The 20,517-nt window shown below is 45.3% G+C and overlaps 1 protein-coding gene across 5 annotated transcripts in view; it reads right to left on the minus strand.

Moving 5' to 3' along the window:
• Positions 1–9,002: 9,002 nt before the first annotated feature.
• The window catches only part of ASTN1 (astrotactin 1), a 287,020-nt gene continuing 275,505 nt past the window's right edge, over positions 9,003–20,517 (minus strand). For all 5 annotated transcript variants that reach the window (XM_073216801.1, XM_073216800.1, XM_073216799.1 and 2 more), the window contains 2 exons: positions 16,498–16,681; positions 9,003–12,551 (listed from right to left, as the gene is read on the minus strand). In XM_073216801.1, coding sequence (XP_073072902.1) covers positions 12,314–12,551; positions 16,498–16,681 — 422 coding nt within the window. In that variant the 3' untranslated portion in view covers positions 9,003–12,313. The remainder of the gene's footprint in view (positions 12,552–16,497; positions 16,682–20,517) is intronic.

Raw genomic sequence — 20,517 nt, forward strand, 5'->3', positions numbered from 1 at the left:
GGGAGCCTACTTTTGCGGTTTGTGTTTTACCCATTATGCTCTAACAGAACCCTGCCTTTCCAGGAAAACCATACACAAAAAGTACAGCACTTAGTTTTAACTTAGTTTTATAGGTTCTCAGGCCTGAAAGGGTCTCCAGAAACTGAATTATTCACCCTAGCATTTTCTGCTGTGGGTCATCCTGCCTAATCACAAATCAATTTAGTACTAAGGAACTCGTCTCCACCCCTCACTGCCCTCTGCTAGGATAATCAATCGAATTGATGGAACTTTTATGAGATGTGTTCTTGTCTTTCCCCCTATTCAACTGTAAACTCTTTGAAGGCAGATGAGCTCGGCTCCACCAGGACATTTGATACTCTTCTCAAGAAGTAGAAGGAAGCACTTCATCTGAGTGTGGGTAAACCGGCCTCGGAAGCCAGGGCTTGTAAATGTAGCACAGGCTGGATTTCTGGCTGCATCCCTGCCCTGGACAAGGCAAGCCTGCAAAAGATGCAGTTCTGCCTTTCTACATAGTGACTCCATCTTATTCAGTTTGGGATCTCCGGCACCGCCCTGCGCAAAGACCTGCCTGAATTAAACCCTTGAAATCTGCTGAAATGCATCACAACACTGAAGGTCAGAGATGTGAAACCGAAAGAAATTGGATACTGTGTTTGGGATTGGGGGTGAGTGGAACTTTGACCTTTATGCTTCAACTGCTTCCTTAACAATAGTCCAAGAAGTGGTGGTCATATGAGGCCACCACAGAAGATTGTGTGTTGTGAGTGCATAGTATCAAAATGATTCAGTTTCAAGCTGACCATTAAATTCAGTGTTTGTCCATCAGTTTTATGTTGAGGCATGCTTTTTTGCCCAGATGTGCCCATTTCAGTTTTAGCTATATAGTCCATGTGGATTAGGAAGAAGTCGCAACTGTTGATCAGGCAAGATAGAGATCTAAGAGGTAATCTGATCAGACTAGAAGTTGAGTGATCTTGAGAAAGTCACTTGATGGCTTGAGACTCAATTTTCCCATCTGCACAAAAGAATGGTAATTCCCAACTTAAAGAATTTTTACACAGATTTACTCTAATGAATGTGAAGTGCATACCATAGAGCAGGCAGTTTAATATAATAATACTGTAAGTATGATTAGTTGAGGTAAACAGAAGTGTCCCTGGTACAGCAGGGGCCAGGAAAAAATAGTAATGGGAGTGGAGATGGGCTGGCTTTTGAGTTTTCATCCACTTTCTGGTTGAGGATATGAGCTATTCTAATGGACTTGTTGGTATGCTCCGTCTCTTTTATTTCTTTCTTTGTCTTACACAAATACACACACATACACACACACACACACACACACACACACACATACACACACTCATATGCAATTAAGTGTCCTATGAACCTTGGCTGTGTTTTAAATATAATTTCATTTAAAGCCATGCTGTGTGCCAGTTTGAGGCCCCAGATTAAATAGTTAGAGTGTGACCCTGAGTCCAAGTATTAAGGGAAGGAAAAACTAAGAAAAAAAAATGATGTCACCAAGACAGTGCAATTTATCCACAATTTTGGAGGGTAATGCTAATGCCAGAGCATGTCCCAGGGCTCTGCCGGGGCAGCATGTTCGTTGATGAGCAATCTGTATCCACCCATAATAATTTTAGAGTCAGACAATTTGCCCTCATGCAGTAAAGAGGGCCGAGGCAATGGTCATGGCTTGAAGAGGGGAGCAAGTTCCTTTCTAGATCTAAGTGAAGCCCCCAGAGGCTTCAAGGAATCCATGTATTTCGAGTCTTGATTCTCTCAGAGAGAACTTTGGTAGAAGTTTTGGGCACTTAACGCCTGCTCATTCAGAGTGCAGACTTCAGACTCAAGACCAAGTATGGGCGCCCAGCTCAGGGAAGCCCTGGACAGACGACTGAGTCTTTCAGGGCCCATTTGTAAAGTCGGGAAGAGTCTGTATTTGCTGAGTTGTTAAGAGCATTAAATTTGTAGCCCTTGAAGGCACTTAGCATGTCAGTTCCTTTCCTACAGCATAGCTGGAGCTCAATAAATACTTATTAATTATAAATATTTATTAACAGATGAGTTTCCTTTCTTCTTTTTCAATGAAGTGAAATCTCATCATTTATTTCCAGTTTCTTTTCATGGTATGACTTAGACAAGAGTTTCCTCTAAGCTGGTTAAGGCTTAGCAGACGATATAACAGCGCAGAGAAGAGTTGAGTTTGGAAAAGGGAAGAGTTGAGTCTGGCAAGACCTGGAGGTGAAGGCAAGTCAGATCCTGGCAATGTCTGCTTTCCAGGCTCTGTGGGGTGGGGTGGGGGGCAGTGGGGAGCTCCAGGCCGGTAGCTGACCTCACTTGCATTCTTATCAGGTTCCCTGTGTATCTCCTTGTGAAAGCCTTGTCTAACTCAGGTTTTAGACGCAAGACCCTGCATTGACCTCAGGCGTTTGCATGCCCTAAACCCACTCTCCTGTCATGCCAGTCTCACTCCTTCCCTGACTCTGTGGTCCTCTCTCTCCTGGTTCCAGTGTCTTCCCAGGCTTGCCTTTTCAACCCACATTCCTTTTGCTCACAAGCACCAAAAATCTTTCTGTTTGATCAAATCCTGAGGGTTTTGAAATTCCAGGTCCCTTCCCACAATGAGAACACTACCTTGGAGAAGGGCAGGCAGCAAAAGAAAAGACAGAAGTGAACTTTTGCAGGGAAGAACTTTCACAGTGCCTGCTCATATGCTGAAGAATGTCAGGCTCAGAGGGTTTTCTTTGGTGGTGGGTGGGTGGGGTATAATTTGTAGATCAAATCTCTTTTGGCTCTTTGTAGAGTTTTCCAAATTTCCTCTGGGGGACCTGCATTCTGTGGCTGAGGCAGGAAAACCCACACCTTGGAGGCCCACTTGTGTTTTCCCTGTGTGTCTTCATCCTGAGCATTCCTGAGAGGCACAGGCAGTCCTTGCTAGTGGCCTGGCCCCGGCTCGGTGCAGAGGAATGCAGCTGCTCTCAGACATTCCATCTGCTGCTCAAACCCAGTGACACTTCGTTAAGTCCTGAGCCACACCCTCTCCTTTGACTATTTGCTGGTATTGCCAAGGCAACCAAATACCCTTTCTTTATGTTCCCCCTCCTTGGCCCACTCCTGTCAGCTCCATCACCAACACCTCTATTGTGGGCCTTCTTAGATCCCTCCCACATGCCAGGGACACAGAGGCTACAGGGTGAGGATCAAAACATCTTCCCCTGTCTGATATCCAAGAGTGAGACTGTTTGGAAGGTCCAGAGATCTGAAGTGCATTAGATTGGCCTGCTTGGCCAGGGTTCACCATGGTGTAGAGACAGTAGGTCGATGGCGGTGGTAGAACACTTCCGTGCCGTAAGTGTATAGACATCTCACCAGCTAGGTTGCTCTGTTTGAGAATACAACCAAGCTAGAGGGTAGGAATGAGGGTTTTATGTCTTGACTCTTAAGCCAGTATAGATCAAAGCAGAGTGGTCAGGGATGGGAGGAGTCCCATTTGCACACATGCCAATTAACCCATGTCACAAGAAGCCTTGGAAGTGCATGGGCCCAGCTGCACAGTCACGCCTTCCCCAGAGCCAGGACTGAGGCTGTGCTGATGCCCAGGGTAGAGAGGCAGGGCTCGGACAGGTAGAGTGCTGTCTTCTCAGTGCTGCTGCAGGCAAGAAGTACACTGCCCTCGCCCCGGCCAAACATGAAACAGACAAAAAATCTTATTGGGTAAAACTCTGCTGTTAGTTCAATTCAATCACTATGTTGACCTAATATGGGTTCTGGGTCTCAGGAATGATGGGCAGGTGATTATGAAGGCCACCTGGCAGCACTGTAGAGTGGCAACACGATACACTCTGGCTCCCATCCTTACCTGCTGTATGTACGGCCTTGGGCCAGGTACCAGAGATCTCCAAGTCTGAGTTTTCTTGTCTGTAAAATGTAGATAGTAGCAGTATTTGTACATTGGGTTTCAGGGAAAATTGGACAAGAAAAGCCAGGTAAAATTGCTTGGATGGTATATGGCACATTATAAGCAATCAATATATGTTACTTGCTATTAAAAACAATAGCATCTTCAGCAACAAAAGCAACCTCACATAAATGGTAACAACCTCTTTCAGGAAGCAAGCTCAATTTTAAAGATATTAAAGGATCTTTGTCACATAATAAAGAATGCATAGTACGAACCCAGAACATGTTTTCTTACAACCCTACAATGTTGTCAAGAGAAAACACCTGGGTAATATCAGTGACACATCTGATTCTGTTTCAGGGTCTAAGAAATACTGAAGAGGGCCTGGGAGCTCCAATATTGTTGAATACCTACTAGTTGCATACCAGGATAAGTGCTTCCAAAAGCACCATCCTTCAATCTGCAGGCTGTTTCTGCCAGTTATGAAGCTATTGTTGCTCAGCTCACACCCACCTGTTAGTACTCTGTAGTGCTGCCCTCAGAACACTTTTTGTCAGTCAGTTCCATGTTAGGTTTTATCATTAGGGGGCGCTAGAGGGAGGCTGGACGGAAGAAGGCAGGAGAAGGGATTGCTTCCTCACTGTGTGCTTGCGTTCCTGTCAGCAGCATCCACGACGGCTTCACCACGGTGGCAGTAGCTCATTACTCTCTCCATTATGTTTGTGGGTTTGAAGGACCAGCTCATTCTGATCCCACAAAGAAGTTCCAGCAACAGGCAAATGGCTTCTCCCCCGCAATCCCCACCCCTAGGGCATCCCTTTTCTGTTCAGCCAACTTGCTTTGTTCTCCCAGCTCAGGAGTAACAGATGCCTCCTGCCTTGTTATTAACATCTCTGCACTATATCAATGTTTTAAGTATTTTTTGTTTTTTAATCCTACAATATATTTTAATCAAATCCCTCTTTAAAATTGTCGAAATCTTGACTAAATCCTGATACACTCTTCAAATTACAAAAACAGATAGAGACTGAAATCCTTTATTTCATGCTACCTAAGACACCAAATTAACAACAGTAAGACTATTTTAAAAGACTGATCTGGAAATGAAAATGACGATTCAGAAACATCATGAAATGCTTTGAAATTGATCATGTAGTAATTAATGGGACCGGAAGGTCTCATAAATATGTATTTTTTTCTCCCTTTATTTTCATTATCAATGCACAATGAAGCTATATTCACTTTTGTATATGTAAGTTATATAAAATGTAAATTATATATATGATGCACACATAATAGGTTTTCCTGGACTAGTCCTGATTCTAGTATTCTGAGCCTATTTCACTCCTATAAATTAGGGAAAACAAATGCATGGAACACATTCACCAATCCCATACCCTATCAGGCACTGATCATGGATCTCACCATTCTTTCTGACTAGATACAGATCCACCCTACGAATCCTTTTCAAGCCACAGGCAGCCTATTCCACTTGATTAAATTTAGCACTTGGGTGGAAACTTATTTGCCATCCCTGCAACCAATCTTAGAGTTCATAGAAACTTCCAGACTTTGCAGCAAAATTTCATCTCCCAGATTGTCATTCAGACCCTAAAGGGTTACAAAATTCCTGTGGCAAATGATATAGTAATTTTATTTTAAAGTATGTATTAGTTAAGACCCAGTCAGGAAAGCAGAGCACATTTTAGGTAATTCAAGAGGAAATTACAAATGGAAAGCCAATTAGAAAGTCTTTGGAATAACAGAGAAGGCATATGGAGAATCGGAGAATTGGGAAACGTGGGGGGTGAGGGGTAACCCAGAGATTATTGTTGGCAGGAAGCAGCCACAGCTTTGAGGTGAGGAGAGAGTCCTACTGACACTCAGGAGTTGGTGCCTCCAGAAGGGAGCTGAAAGCATGTTGGGAGCTTGCTGGAGGAGTTCTGAGGCCAGAGAGGCAGCTGAAATCCCAAAGGAGATGCTAGAAACCACCCAACCCAGAGAGCGAGGGAGAAGGCCCCTGACTTCCTCCCTCTTCCTGTCTTCCTACCTTCCATAAGCACCTCCCACTGTCCACCAGGCTGGAAGCCTGTTGACTAGGGAGTCTGGGAAATGCAGTTTGCAAGAGTCAGCTCTCCATGACACAGCAGAGCCGCAGAGGTTGGGCAATGGATCTGAGGATAAAAGGGCAGTTGACTTCTGAGGAGTGTATGTATTACCATGCTATATCCCACAGCCACTAGGACAAAATGCAGTCAGGGCATGTCCATCCTCACCTAATCCATGGGCCCTGACATCCTGAGACATCACAAGGACACGGTGTGAGGTGGTTTCATCTCTGAGTTGGCAGGTCTGATTCATTACACAGCAATGCCTCAGGATCACAGGACATTTGAATTATTCCAAATAAAGGAACTTGCTCCTAATTTTAAGCACTGAATATGGCTGAGGTTCTCCTACTGGGAAAGGTGGTAGGGAATCAATTATACCAATTCATAGCCCTGTGTGAACCAGCATATTCATAAACTCTAACAAAAGGCAGTTTTGGTGAAGAAACCAGATGTCAAAAATCTGTCCAGCCCTACAGGAATCAATCCAATTACCACACACACTACAAAGTCCAAAGTCCCAGAGAAAAGGTTTGCTTTTTTTGCCTTTTTTCTCACTTTGGAATAGTGCAGACATGAGTCAAGTCTGGGAGTCCTATACGTAGCAAGAGAACTTGTCAGTTATTCTACAAAACACTGAGGTTTCATTTGACACTAACCTGCTCATTAATGGGTTCAGTTGAAAAGACAATAAAATAGGAGCCCCTGATGGGAGCAGGGTTAGGAGGCAGGAGGTGGTTAAAATCCGGGCTGGGTCGTGGATCAACATACCAAGTTGTGCTGTCCTTAGAGGCAGGAGGCTTTTATTCCCCAAGTATTGGGTGTTACCATAGATGCATGCAGAACACAGAACAGTCCAGAAAGCCCATGAAAGCCTAATACAGGGCACATTGAACCCACATGGCCAGGTCACAGTTCTTGGTTCTGCCTTATACTCATGTGACTGACAAAAAGGCAAGCCAAACCATCAAGCAAACCAAAAGTGACAATACACTCTGCTCTTGGAAACCAGCTGTGCACCTGACTTGTTTTCTTGGTGACATTGGCAGGTTTACACTGATCTAGCCACCTTCTCTCTTATTGCCTGACATAGAGTGGTTGGCCAGCGATTCATAAATATCTCAATGGGAGGAGTTTTCCCTCACTAGCAAACTCAGTGGGAAACAAGCTTATTAGTAGGAGTGGCAGTAATACAGAATGGTTTGAGTCACACAGCCCTTGGGAGAAATGTTTGTACTGCCACTTGTGAACTTGGGTAAGTTATATAAAGTCTCTGAGACTCAGTTTTCTCTTTAACGGTATTAATTTCACAGAATTGCAGTGAAGATCAAGGAATATTTTGTAGTTAGTGTTTAACATGGTGCCTGGCACCCATTAAGTGTCAGGTATGCCCGTTCACATCCAGGAAGTTCCAAATGCAAAGGACAGAAAAAGTAATTGGAAGAAGCCCTTCCCTCCCAATATTTCTTCTTTGCCCCAAATTGTCTTCTCCCTTCTCTTTCTTTTGCTGGTCTCCCTCCCAGGTTTTCTGTCTAGGCTCCTGAGGGTCACCCGCTCAGAAAGTGCTCACCCTTCTTTTTTGCCACCCCCCCCACCCGCCGTTGGAGCAGAGACACACCTTATGGGTGAGAGAGACGTTGTACATATGTAGCTCAGCCTGCACACATTTTCCTCTCCTTTTCATGGTGAATGCACGCCCAGGACAGGGCTTGCCTAGCTGCTTCATCACTGGGTGGGTGGAATAGACATCGTTGGCCCCTGACTAGATCCCCTTTATTTAGCAGGCCCCCTCAGTGCTTTAAAATAATAACCACTGCATTATGTTGCATAATTTGGAGGGTCAGGAATTCAGGCAGGGCTTGACAGGGTGATTCTTCTCTTCCTTGTGACATTGACAGACTAGTCTTGAGGGCCCAAGACAACTTCATTTCCATGTCTGGTGTCTCAGCAGGAATATCAAGAAGGTTGGGCTCAGCCAGGACTGTGGACTGGAGAGCTTACACGTGACTGCATCATGATAGCCTCAGATTTCTTATGTGATGGTTCAAAGCTCCAAGAGCAAGAGTTCTAGAGAAGGCAGGAATCCCAGGACCTTTTAGGTTTCAGCCTTGGAAGTCTCACAGTGTCACTTCCATCATAATCTATTGGTTAAAACAGTGATAATAAGCCTGCCCCGATTTAGAGACAGAGATAGTAGAACACATTTGTGGACGGAAGAGGCATCAAAGATATTTTGCCCATGTTTTAAAACTGCCACAGTCTTGCCTTCTTCTTGTAGATCCTGCTTGCACCGGACAAGATCTCTCACCATTCCTTTTCAAGAGGCTCTGTAAGCACACAGGTACTTACTATCTGGTTATTGAAGATAAAGGGAATCACATGTTTTGGTGGAGGCAGATATAACATCTATTTAGAGTTACACTATGGAGAGAAAGAGAGATTGAGTGTTTGGTCTACCCACCAAGAAGCATTTTATAATAGCCAGCCTATCCCAAATGCCTCTACAGAATGCAAGACAGGAGGTGTCAGGGAGGGCCATTTGCATTCTTCTGAGCTACCTGAAGATAAATTTCAGGAACTCCCATAGCATCCTGTATTTCTCTGTCCCAGTTCTCTTCATGCTTGTGACAACGGGTTCAATGTCTAACTTTCCCCAAACAACGCCATGCTCTGCGGTGGAGAACAAGCTTGTCTTACTCCCCAGCATATTCTCTGCCCCGTGAATGGTGTCTGCAATACAGCAGATACGCAATTAATACATTTCATTAGCTGATTATTTCAAGGGTGGCAGAAGATGAGACACACTACTACATAACAACAAGCTTATAATTTTCTGTGAAGTGTCTCATTTTTTTTCTGGTTGGGATGATGGGCTATGAGGCTCATGTACCTGGAATCTAAGATGGGACATTTAAAAGGGTAACAATTCCCCAAGATATATCACTCTGATTATTGAAAGAGACAAGGGAATACCCACACACCCGACACTTACTAACAGGTTTGTTTATTACTTAGTTGATTATCCCATTTTTTTATAATCGTACATTAATCGTCTTTAAACAATACTGTTATACCTGAAGTTGGTCACATTATATTGTTTCTTCCTTCTATAGTAGTAAAGTGGATTTTTTTCACACTCAGTTTTTTAATAGAACATTGAATATCAAGAAGTGTGGTTAACTAAAAATAATGAATGGACCTAGCTCCATGGGAAACGACGGCACGCTCAGTCAAAGACCTAATCCTAATAGAGGGGGTCGGGTCCATTCCAGAGGGAACACCGCGGGCTTGCGGGGAGCCCCAGCGCTGGGAGAGCGTTGGTGGAAATGAGACCCCTTAAGACTGTCTGGCGGCTTGGAAACTTGAGGTTTCGTGCTGGCCCAGTACCGTCACTCTTTCTAGTCAGGGTGGGTTCCTCCAGGCAAGCCTTGGGAAATGTCATCCGGCTGTGATGGGTAGTGTTTTCCTGGGGCAAGAATCCTCCAGGTAAATCATCAGGGCACCTTACGTCTACCTCCTGCCCCGTTCGTGTTGGCCTTCCCTTTAACTTTAAAGAAGAAGGACCCAGACACTGGGGTTGTGTGTACAGTGTGTGTGTGTACAGAGTGTGTATGTATAGGGTGTGTGTGTGTAGTGTATATAGGTAGTGTGTGCGTGTGTGTGTGTGTGTGTGCCCTGTGGGTGGGTAAGTGCCTGTATAGGGCGTGGGTGGGTGTGCATGTGTGTGGACGTGCATGCACACAGGGTGCAGTGAGGAGGACATGAGGGGACACTGAAGGGAAAGACAGTCAAGGAGAACGAAGGGGCAAAGGAGGGAGGGTCACTGACAGGAGAATAAAAGGGAAAGCAGATGAAAACAGGGCGGAGGGGCTTGGGGGCTGGGAGGAGGTGGGGAGAGGGAGATAGCCTCTTTTATTTTAATTAAACAGGAGGGGACAGAAAAGGGTGACCCTGTTGCCACTCCTTGCATTCCCTCCCTGGCCCAGTGGCTCGCATCTCACCCACCGCCAGGGCGGGAATGTGGCAATAGCCTCGGCCTCCCATCATGCTGGGCAGACCATTTTCCGTGCAGACTTGAGCAAAGGACAGGCACATAATAGCAGCCCAGATGCTCCTCCCTCGGCCTTGCCAGCCCCATCTGCTGGTGGCCAGCTGCCTCTAGCATCTCCCTCTCTGGTGATGGCAAGAAATGTCCCTTGAGGCCTTTTACCTGAGGCCCTCCAGGGACCCAAGTGGGATGGCCGAGCTTTCTCCTAGCCTTTGCTCTGCAAGTGGGGGAGGCTCTGAAGCATGTGCTCCCAGGGCGCCAAAGAGAACTTTTAGTCTTTCTATGGAAAGGGGCAGGGAGGGGTGTGAGAGCATCTGCAGGGCAGCCCTCTCCCAGGCTCGCTTCCAGGCACCCAAGCGGGAGGCCTGGGCTGCAGCCCCAGTGGTGCCAAAGGGTGCTCCAGCTGCAGAAGTCAGGGTGCACCATGGCTCCTCCTCCCACTGTGCTTGGGCACATCCATACCACGCAGGTGGGAGAAAGGGAAATCTTCCTGGGTGGGTCCCCCTGGAGCTCAGAGCTCAGACAGCTGCATGTCACAGGCAATACTGAAAACAGGGCTGAGGGTGGCAGAGGGCTAAAATCCTGTGCCCTGGAATCTGACAGCCTGAATGCACACCATAACGCAGGCAGAGAGTAAAGGAGGCATTTTGGAAAGTTGCCTAACCTCTCTTTGCCTCAGTTTGCTCATCACTGAAGTGGAGCCAAGAATAGCACTTCCCTGGGGCAGGGAGCTTGTCTCAGGAACTCGATATGCCGTGCTTAGAGCAGCATCTGGTACACAGTAAGCACTCAGGGAATGTGATCTGTCATTACTATTTAGAAAAAGACCAATAGAGCTAAACGACATGCTTTAGAGTTCCTGCATCTCCTTCCTGACCTTTCTCACGTGTTTCCAAATGAGGAGCCCTGGGCAAAGGCAGAGTGGCTGAGAGTGTGTGTTCTGGCCTTGGAGGTATGTGTGGGCAGCTAAGGACATCACTGGTCCACACGGCCCTGCAAAGCTGTGTCTGAAAGGCTGGGCTTCCTGTTAGCTGGGCCACCATATGCCCATGCCAACACTCAGGCAGTGGAGCAGAAAAATGGGCCCAGCCCTTACCTGCAGTCAGGGGAGCTTGCCTGCACAGGATCTTTGCTCTTTCCTGCAACTAGACGGGAGGTGAAACGGTGACATTCTCCCGTTGATGGTCACCCAGAGAAATGATTTGCAAAACTAGCAACATAATTAGGCAGATTTAGCAAGGGGGCAATGCACAGAAGGTTTTTGTGATCAGTAATAGCTTTAGTTAATTAAAACACTGACATGGACATATTAACACCTGGACTAGAGCAGACATCAGCCATTATCCGTCCAGAGAAAGCAGCTGGAACATGAAAGAGAATCCAGACATATGGTGCATGTTGGTGTCTGGAGAAGTTCATCCTGGAGGCACAGGAGATTTTACAAATAATAAACTCCACTTCTCCAGAGTGTGGGCTGGAAGCTAGTCTCCCAGGTAGACCGCTCTGATGGTACGTTTGACAGGCAGCGTTGTGTTTCCTCTTGCAGATCACAATGTTTGGAGGGGAGAGCAGAGCCCTGCCAGAGGGAGAATGCGTTCCAGTCCAGTCTTAAAAAGGTGAGAACCATAAAAATCCCAGCGGCCCGAAGGGGCTCATAAGGGGGGCCAGTTCACTGTGAGGTGTGAAGACAGCAATAAGAAGTTCTGAGGGGAACACACCAGCCCTGCAGAGGGACCACCTGCCCATGTTCTTGTCTTTCTCTGTGAGCAGAGCTTAGACTCCCAGAGAGAGATGCTTCCTAAGGCTGGGGCTTGAGGCCAGCCTACTACCAACGTTCTGGCCTCATCTCTGTCCCCAGTTGTAATGGCCTCAGGGTGAGTACAGGGCACCTCAACCTCTCAAGGGAGGCATGATGGAACTCTTGAGCATTTTGATGAACCTCTTGGGAAAAAAAGAAATAAATGAAACAAATCAGCAGCAAAACACACCCCAGAGTAATCCCCTAAAGACAGATGGCTCTGCTTGCAGCTGCTGGCTGGCAGGTTTCCTGATCGCACAAGTGGAGAACATCATACCAAAAACGTTCTGCAGGGAGAAGGGTCATTTCTTCCTGGGTTATATGTTACCTCTCCCTGATTTAGAGGTTTTAATGTTCCATTAAAAAATATTAAAAATCCACACACCCACCCAGATATCCCCCTCCTGTCTCCTACTTCCGTTTGGCAGCCACTGTCTGGTATCACGGTACTAGATGTCTTCGCTGTCCCCGTAATCGTTGTAGGGGATGCTCAGCATCTGCTCCTCGCACGTCTTCCTGAGGTCCCGGCTGAGCTCTGACCAGTCAAGTCCGTAGGGCTTGATCTCGCTGTAGCGGCAGCCCAGGTACTTGAGGGAGCTGCGTCGCAGGCTTATCTTGGGTTCCTGAAGGAGTCCGTTGCACCAGCTGCTGAGATCCCCAAGCTGGGAAAGGATGAGCCCAGCTTTCCTACAGATCAAGCATGAAGGATATTTAGGTCAGAAAGAGGAGAGGCAGGAAAGGACAAATAGCCACCATGAGGGCAAGACTTTGAACTTCAAAAGTGCAGAGCCTGGTGTGTTTGCTGTTCTCTCTCTGGCACTTTGAACCAGAGTCTGTCTTAAATACTTGTCCGGCAACTGGGTGAATGAATGAATGAATGAGTGAATGAATAAGTAGGATGACTGTGCAAAATGGGGTGGGCACCAAAGTGGAACAGAGAAGCAAAATGCAATAAGGAAAAATAAAGAAGAGGAAATAACAAATATTTTAGTGGGGATTTACACCTTTTAAAATTGTAGAGTTGGCAGTTTTGTAAGACAAATCAAATCAATTTTCTTTAAAGCCAGTAATTTATCATCATTAAGTGACAGGTAATATGTTTGACTGAATGTTTCCTTTTTCAAAGCTATTTCTGAACTGACTAGAAGCCGCCTATATACAGAACTTCAGGGGATATCAAATGTAACTAACTGTGCCCACAACGAGGTAATTCCAGAGTCATGGGAAGAGGACAACAATATGCCCTGGGTGCCCACTGGCTCAGGCTGGTTTTCGGGGACAAGGCAGGCTCTCAGTGGCACACATTACCTAATGAACCACCAGGTGAGTTCCTGCTCCATCCCACCATCTCCTGTGGAAAGTCAGGAGGCCCTTGTGCTGGGGCCCTAATCAAAAGAGCGGGAAAGGAGGTGATGGGAGGGCACCTGAGCTGCCACTGATCAGGGCTGAGGAGAGCAAGGGCGCCCCAAGTGCACATATACTGAAAAGGAGTGACCCCCCCCAGCCAAGAAGAGAGAGTGATCACCTCTCCACGTGGTGGGGGAATGGGCTGTCGCCACAGTCTATCTACTGCTCCGTGGCCTTCCTCCCAGTGCCCATTCCTGGTGTCAGAGACAGAGGCAGCCCGACAGGCTGTTCTCAGAGCCTCCTGGCCGGGACCCTGAACACATAGGATGAGGGGAGGAGCATTATTCCCTCACTCAGCTACGCTCTTCTCACTCTTCAAAGGCCTAAGTGACCAGACACCAGGAAGTTGCCCTTATTTGAACAAGTTCATGTAAAATGCTGCTCTGGAGAGCCCAGTGAACAGCACCTCTTGCAGTATTTATTAACCTCTAGGCTAACTGCCCAGGTGAAGAACCATCTCTTTTCTAATCTAATCAGCAATTCTTTCCAGAAACTGGAAGGTTGTATACCTCCCTTTCGAATGAACTTTCAAAGAATGATAACCACATCCATTCATTCCTCCTCTTCTGTCCTGGCAACGAGCATCACAGGGCTGACGGCCCGGCATTCCGAGGAAGGCACTCTGTGAGAGGGGCAGGGAAGGATGCCGGAGGAAAGGTGTGCAGCTTCAGCAGCAAAGTTAAGGAGCTAAGAGAGTATGAGGTCATCAGTAGGGCGGTCGTAATTTCTCCAGCTTCCGTGGTGGGTCGGAGGAAATCAAACACTCTGCCTGCCGACTAAAGATCATCTTACACAGGTGGTCTGCCCTCTGCCTGTCAGCCTCTGCCGTTTAGCCAAGCAAACTTCCCAAAAGTCCTTGTCGACCGGGCCTTAGGTGGCCCGTCCTCTAAGTCTATCCTGCTGCATGTCATTAGTTGCTGACAAATTCTTGGAAGGTCAGGGAAGGGGGAGTGAGGGAAGAGTGAAGACAGCCTCTATATCATCAAGAAATGGGCACAGGAACGCATCCTCGCCATCCTTTCAATGGAAGGATCTGATGAGCCCATGGCATCTCTGTGGCTACCTTCATTGATCACTTTTATATTTAATAATTAATTTGGGTCTGCCTTGTCCCTCTCAGAGACTGTGGCCTCTTTCTTTCTTAGTAGCAAAGCAACCAGTGTTGTTCTCAAAGTATTTGAACACATAACTCAATCTGGAGGCCTCCAAGAATTTTAATGGATTGGACTTCACCGACCTGACGGGAGGGCATCCTTTCTGCCTGCTCACAGGAAGTGTGACCCCCACAGACTCTTTTCTATTTCTTCTCACAGCCAGTTCCAAAGCAGGCTGACACGTCTCTAGGCAGAGGACTCTTCTTTTCCTGTGGTGCACCCTGAGATCCACGACACTGAGGAGCAAAACTTATTTTCCACATGCTCATGAAGTTACACCCCGTTTTCTAATATATAGCTTTGGAAAACAAGGTTTATACCTGAAAAGTCTCCAGGGAGGAGAGTTTTAGGAAGAGAGTGTATTGTCAGCAACAGGCCTCACTTTACAGTGACATCTACATTTCTGCCCCACTTACTTATTTCATTAACCAATTTTTCTTCTGATGCTTGAGTTACAAGAAAGAAAATTTTAAAGCAACCCAAATGCCCTTGGAAATCAAGATGATATATGCAATGTTAGTGTTATTCAAAGTGACATTTATGTTCCCTAACAAAGAAGTATACACACACACACACACACACACACACACACACACACAATAAATGTCAGACGGAAGGAAGGAGGAAAAGGGGGTGGTTAGCAGAGGGGAAGAAGGGTGTGGAGGGAGAGCTGGAAGGCAGGGAAATTGGGGAGAGAGCTGGGGAGAGGGGATCACATCAGGTATGAGCAATGATAAGGGCAGGAGTAATGATAAGGTATGGAGCAAAGAGGGTATTTCTTAATATCTACTTTCTAATGCAGGGTTTGCTTTTTACCAAAACTGAGACAAAACAAATTAAAAGTCCCCTATATATTTTCCTCTGTGTCCTAATCCACAGCAGTGGTATCTGTTTGCCTGAGGACTACAAACTTTATAAAAATTCAGGAAATAATTTATGGCAAGCAGAAAGATTCTTCCTGACATTCCACATAAAATCATTGTATTTCAGGAAGAAAATCCTAAATTTCCCCCTTCCTTCAAAAGTAAGGAACCTGGGGGAAGAAATATCCTGAACCATGGTCTTCTAGTGATCATTTCAAGTCACAAGAGGACACTGAGGCTGGGTCTCCTCCAGTTTTGGTCAGAGTTCAGATGGATGGGCGGACTTTCGGGTGATACTTCTGTTTGGTCCTGTTGGCAGGAGTGCAAGAACTCTTTATTGCCAGATGACTCTACTGTGTGGATTACCTTCATTTTTCTTTCTTTTTCTATTATCACAGTCCTTGCCCCTATTTTTTTTTCTTTATGAACACCTACATAATTTGGGGACATAGAGGTACCAACATTCCCAATGAAAAGCTTCATCACTACGTCTATCTGAAAATTCTGATATTTCCAAGGAAATCTGTTTTTCTCAGAACAGCAATATATAGCTATGATGAATGGAACAAAAAAAAGGTGATTCTCCAGACATTTTTCCCATCCCTTTCTTTCCAAGAACTCCATCTGGGCTGTCTGACCTAAAAGCTGTGGATATTGAGTACTGTTAAATTGTAGCCTCAAGGCCAGGAAAAGTTGGCAAATACCATATACTGTCCTAACTTTGGCCAAGATAGATGCCAAGTGGGTGAATAGTGAACCCCCCAATGTCTTATAAGAGAATGTGGAATTTCACTTAAGAATACATGTCTGTCTGTATAATGCATATAATACATTCAAAGTTCATAGCAATAAATATGTTTGGATAACTTCAATAAAATTCCTAGTTTTCCTTCACAAGACTAGGCTTTTGGCTTCTCGAGTTTTAGCATTTCGAATGGTGTGTCATTAAAAGAGAGGTGTAAAACAGGTCAAGGGCAAAGGTTTTTTCCAGAGCTCAGGAAATGCATTCATGACTTGACTACTTAAACATGGCTTATCCTAGACTGATCTGTATGAACGGAGCTGTCTAAAGGCACAGGACTTACTTTTTCAAGCCCCTAAGCTCACCAAAGAAATCTCTACAATTTCATGGACGCAGTAGTATAGCCATAGAGGTATAAAATTTCAGAGCTGAGCTCTTTAAAAGAGGCAATGAGGTCTGTTGGTTACCTGGGGCCTAATTCATCCTCACACCGCCAGGTGAATTCTCCAAAACTCTCATAGTGCTGGTTGTAGTGGTAGAGGACTCGATGCAGTGTGGGGGAACCGAGGTCCAGAAGGGTATTGTAGGCGGTCTGTTGCTCTTTCCCACTGGTATAGCCGTTGAAGAGATTGTAGATCTTGTCTGCTATTTCTGAGGAGGACAGTGAAGGCAAATGCAATTTTATATATGTGTATGTATATGCACACATATGTATGTATAGACACACGTGTATGTGTGTGTCTATACCTATGTATATGTAGGCATGTGTGGAGGACATTACTTAAGGAAAACTGAAGATCTAGGGGGAAGTGCTTTGAGTAATTCATTTACCTCTGCCCTTTCAGGTTCAGTTTTCCCTTCCATAAAACAAAAACTTTCAAATAGCATGTATCTCTAAGGTCAACTTTGATCATAGTATTCTTTGTCTTTACCCATATTTCTTGAAAATACAGAGCCTGAGGCAATTACCACAATATTGCCAAGTACAATCCCAGGGAAGCAGGAGGGGGGATAGAGGGATACTGGACCCCCGGTCCCTGTCCATCCCAGAGACATGAAAGAAGACTCTCTCTCCAGCCCCCATCCATGACTGCCCCATGGGGACTCTTCTCATTTGCCCCCAGGAGTCAGTAACTCCCCTGTACTTCTAGATTGCATATGCTTGGGTACCAAGTGGGGCCCTGCAAGAGCAACAGGGAAGCCCCGGGCAGTGGGGGACAGGCATCCGGCTCAGGGATGAAGTGGGGTCCTGTCATGGACCTTCAAGTGAAGAACCTGGACTGGTCCAAATGCCAAAGTCAGCCTGGCCCCATGACTGCAGGAATCAGAGCCTTTGCTAGAATCACGGAGGCCAGATATGAGGACAAGCTTGCAGATCTGTGGTGACACAGAGACTGAATCCAGTATACTCTGCAGTTTCAAATGAATAATCTTTCAGTTGAATTTATGCTTCTTATGTTTCTGCCTCCAAGGCATACACTGCTAAGATTGAACTTGGTGATGTGGCAAAGCGGCCGTGAATCGGTATAGCCTTGGCATTTTTTTCCTATGGAGCTCAAAGCACTTTATCATTTAATGTTTTCTCATTAAACCTGTCAGAAAGGAGATGTGTTTACATTTTCTTCCGGAACAGCTGGGAGCGGTGGTCTGGAGAGCAATGCTTTGTCTTGGATCCAGTGTTAAATCTGGGCATGAAGAAACTCAGTCTGCAGACTTCTAAGCCAGAACTTTGCTCGCTTGACCCCATTAGCCCAAAGGCATAGCAACCTGATTCCTTCTCACAATTCCAAGTGAATTCAGGGATGCTGATAATGATAAAGTCAAGTTGCTGGAGTTTCCTGGGTTGGAATGAATACAATTTCCAGCCCTACTGTGCACAGGCATTGCGATGATTTCTGTACATCTTTATCCTGCTCTTGCCTCTGAGGACAGAAGTCACATCTTACTTCCTTAGCATCCTGAGTGACTAGCATAGGGACAAACAAATGGTAGACCAAAAAATGTTAGCTACATGGTGGAACTCAGGACTTTGGAAGCAATTTAAATCTAATTGGCAGGGAGAAGTTTCAGTGATACCTCTCCATAGCAGACAACACCAATCCTTTAGCAACCAAACTCTTATAACCAGCAACTTAAGCTGTGTTAAAAGTAATTTAGGTCCAGAAATCCATATAGTTTTTCAGGATTCAAAAATTCTCAGGTTGCTAAATAGGATCAAGAGAGAAAGCAGACAATGACTTAGCATATAAAGATCTATGGTATTTCCAATTATTTATTAATGACTTATCGATTGCCAAGAACTTTACATATGTGAATTCTAATCTTCACACTGCCCATGCAAAATGAATATGATTGTTCCTGTCCTACAAATGAGGACATTCAGAGAGAAGTTAGGTTATTTGCTCATGGTCACAGAGACAGTATGGGCTGGAGTCAGGATGTAAGACTATGTTTACCTTTTGTTGCTCTTTTGCACCAATGCTCAGGGCATGGTAGTGTTTAACCAATTTAAGATACAGGAAGCTGAGTCTTGGGGAATGCAAGGACATTGTTTCGGACTGGCACACAGATGCAAAGTATGAGGGAGTCCTAGTAGGTATTCAAGGAGCCTGTTACTTCTAGAGTTGAGACAGAAAGAAGAAGAGGGATTATTCTATGATCTGTGTTGGTCAGGGGGAGGCAGGGCATATGTACTGAGAGAAGAAAGACCAGGGGAGAAAAATGTGGCTGATCAGAGTCCAGACTGGGGGGGTTTGGGGTTCCTTCTCCCATCTTTCTCCTGATGTCAATCTGTTCTTACTTCTGATGATGGGAAATAGCATTCCAGGCCCAGGCGCCAGCTGGGACAGTCTCAGCTGAGGAGCCGTGATGGCTGAGAAAGTGCTTCCTGGCATATTTACTATTCTCATAACACAGCAGTAATATCCAGCTAGAGAAGGCTGATGCTTCCCTAGAGCAGCAGCATATGTGCCCAAGACCAGGTGGGATAGGCCTGGGTTCCATCATAAATCTCCGAAAACCAAGATGATCTACCTCCAGGTTGTGCTTAAAAGCCTACCTCAGGAGATGGGATGCTATATTCAGGAAGATCTATACACCAGGGGCGTTCTAGCTCCACTGAGAAAATTTAGAGATATTATTTCATTAGCTTTCACAGCATCTCAAGAATTCACTGACTCAAAGAATGAAAAAGAATATAAGGTATTTTTAGTTATCATTTTATCCAGTTTTCAATTTCACGGAAGTCTTGAGTTATACAAAATAAGCATCTGTCTTCCCTCCCTCACATGTATGATGTTCAGGAATCAAGTACAGATGAAGAGATGGCCTGGAGTCTATATACACAGCCTCATCACAAAAGAAGGAAACTGAGTTATCAGAAGGGAGCCCAGGTCTCTCAGGGAACAGAATAAATGAACAGGGCTGGGACTGAACCCTCGACCCAGAGGCATGGCTAAGAACAGGCGCCATGGCCTCAAATGGAATTGGGCTCCACTACACTAGCTGTGTGGCCTTAGTTACTTAACCTCTCTGGTCTTAGTTTCCTTGTCTGTTCAGTGATGATTAATAATGTATACCTTCCAAGATTATTGGGAGATTAAAAATGACATTACATATAAAGCCTTTCTTTGGTACAATGTCCGGACACAATAAGCATACATTTATTCATTCATCAATAAACTTTTTGAGGAGTGCTTATCACATGCTTCATATTTTCAAGACAACTTATATATGTGAGGGAGAAACTCAGACAGAATTGCTCACTCTTATGGTGCTTACAGTCCAGTAGGTAGGAGAGATTCAGTTGAGCAATAAACATAATAAATAAGTAAAACGTGTGCCAGAATATGGGGACAAATAAAATAGGAGAAGGAAGATTGGGAAGTGCTGGGCAGGCATTGAGATTTTAAATAGGGTGGACATAACCATACGGTTTCACTTATCTGTGCAATCTAAAAACAAAACAAAACCAATGAACCAAACAGAAACAAACTCATAGACACAGAGAAGAGACTGGTAGTCACCACGGGGAAGAGGTTGGGGTGGGGAGGTAAGATAGATGAACAGTGCTGAAGAGGCACAAAGTCTCAACCGTAATAGAAATGAGTCACAGGCACGAAAGTACAGCACAGAGAATATAGTCAATAAAGCTGTAACATCTTTCTATGTAGACAGTAACTTCAACGGATGGGGTGAGCATTTAACAATGTTGATTAACTGCCAGATCACTATGTCATATACTTGAAACCAATACAATACTGTATATCAACTATACTTCAATAAACAATCATTATAAATAAATAAATAAATAAATAAATAAATAAATAAATGGGACACACATAGTAGGTCTCATGGAAAAGAAGACATTTGAGCCAAGACCTGGAGGAGGGCAGGGAGTGAGTGGTGGGGAATCTGGGAAAGAGCATGCCAGGAAGAGGGATCGCTAGTGCATAGGCCCCCAGACCATGGTGGGCAGCCTATTTGAA

The sequence above is a fragment of the Manis javanica genome, chromosome 11 (genome assembly GCF_040802235.1).
Source record: "Manis javanica isolate MJ-LG chromosome 11, MJ_LKY, whole genome shotgun sequence".
NCBI classification, from domain to species: Eukaryota; Metazoa; Chordata; class Mammalia; order Pholidota; family Manidae; genus Manis; species Manis javanica.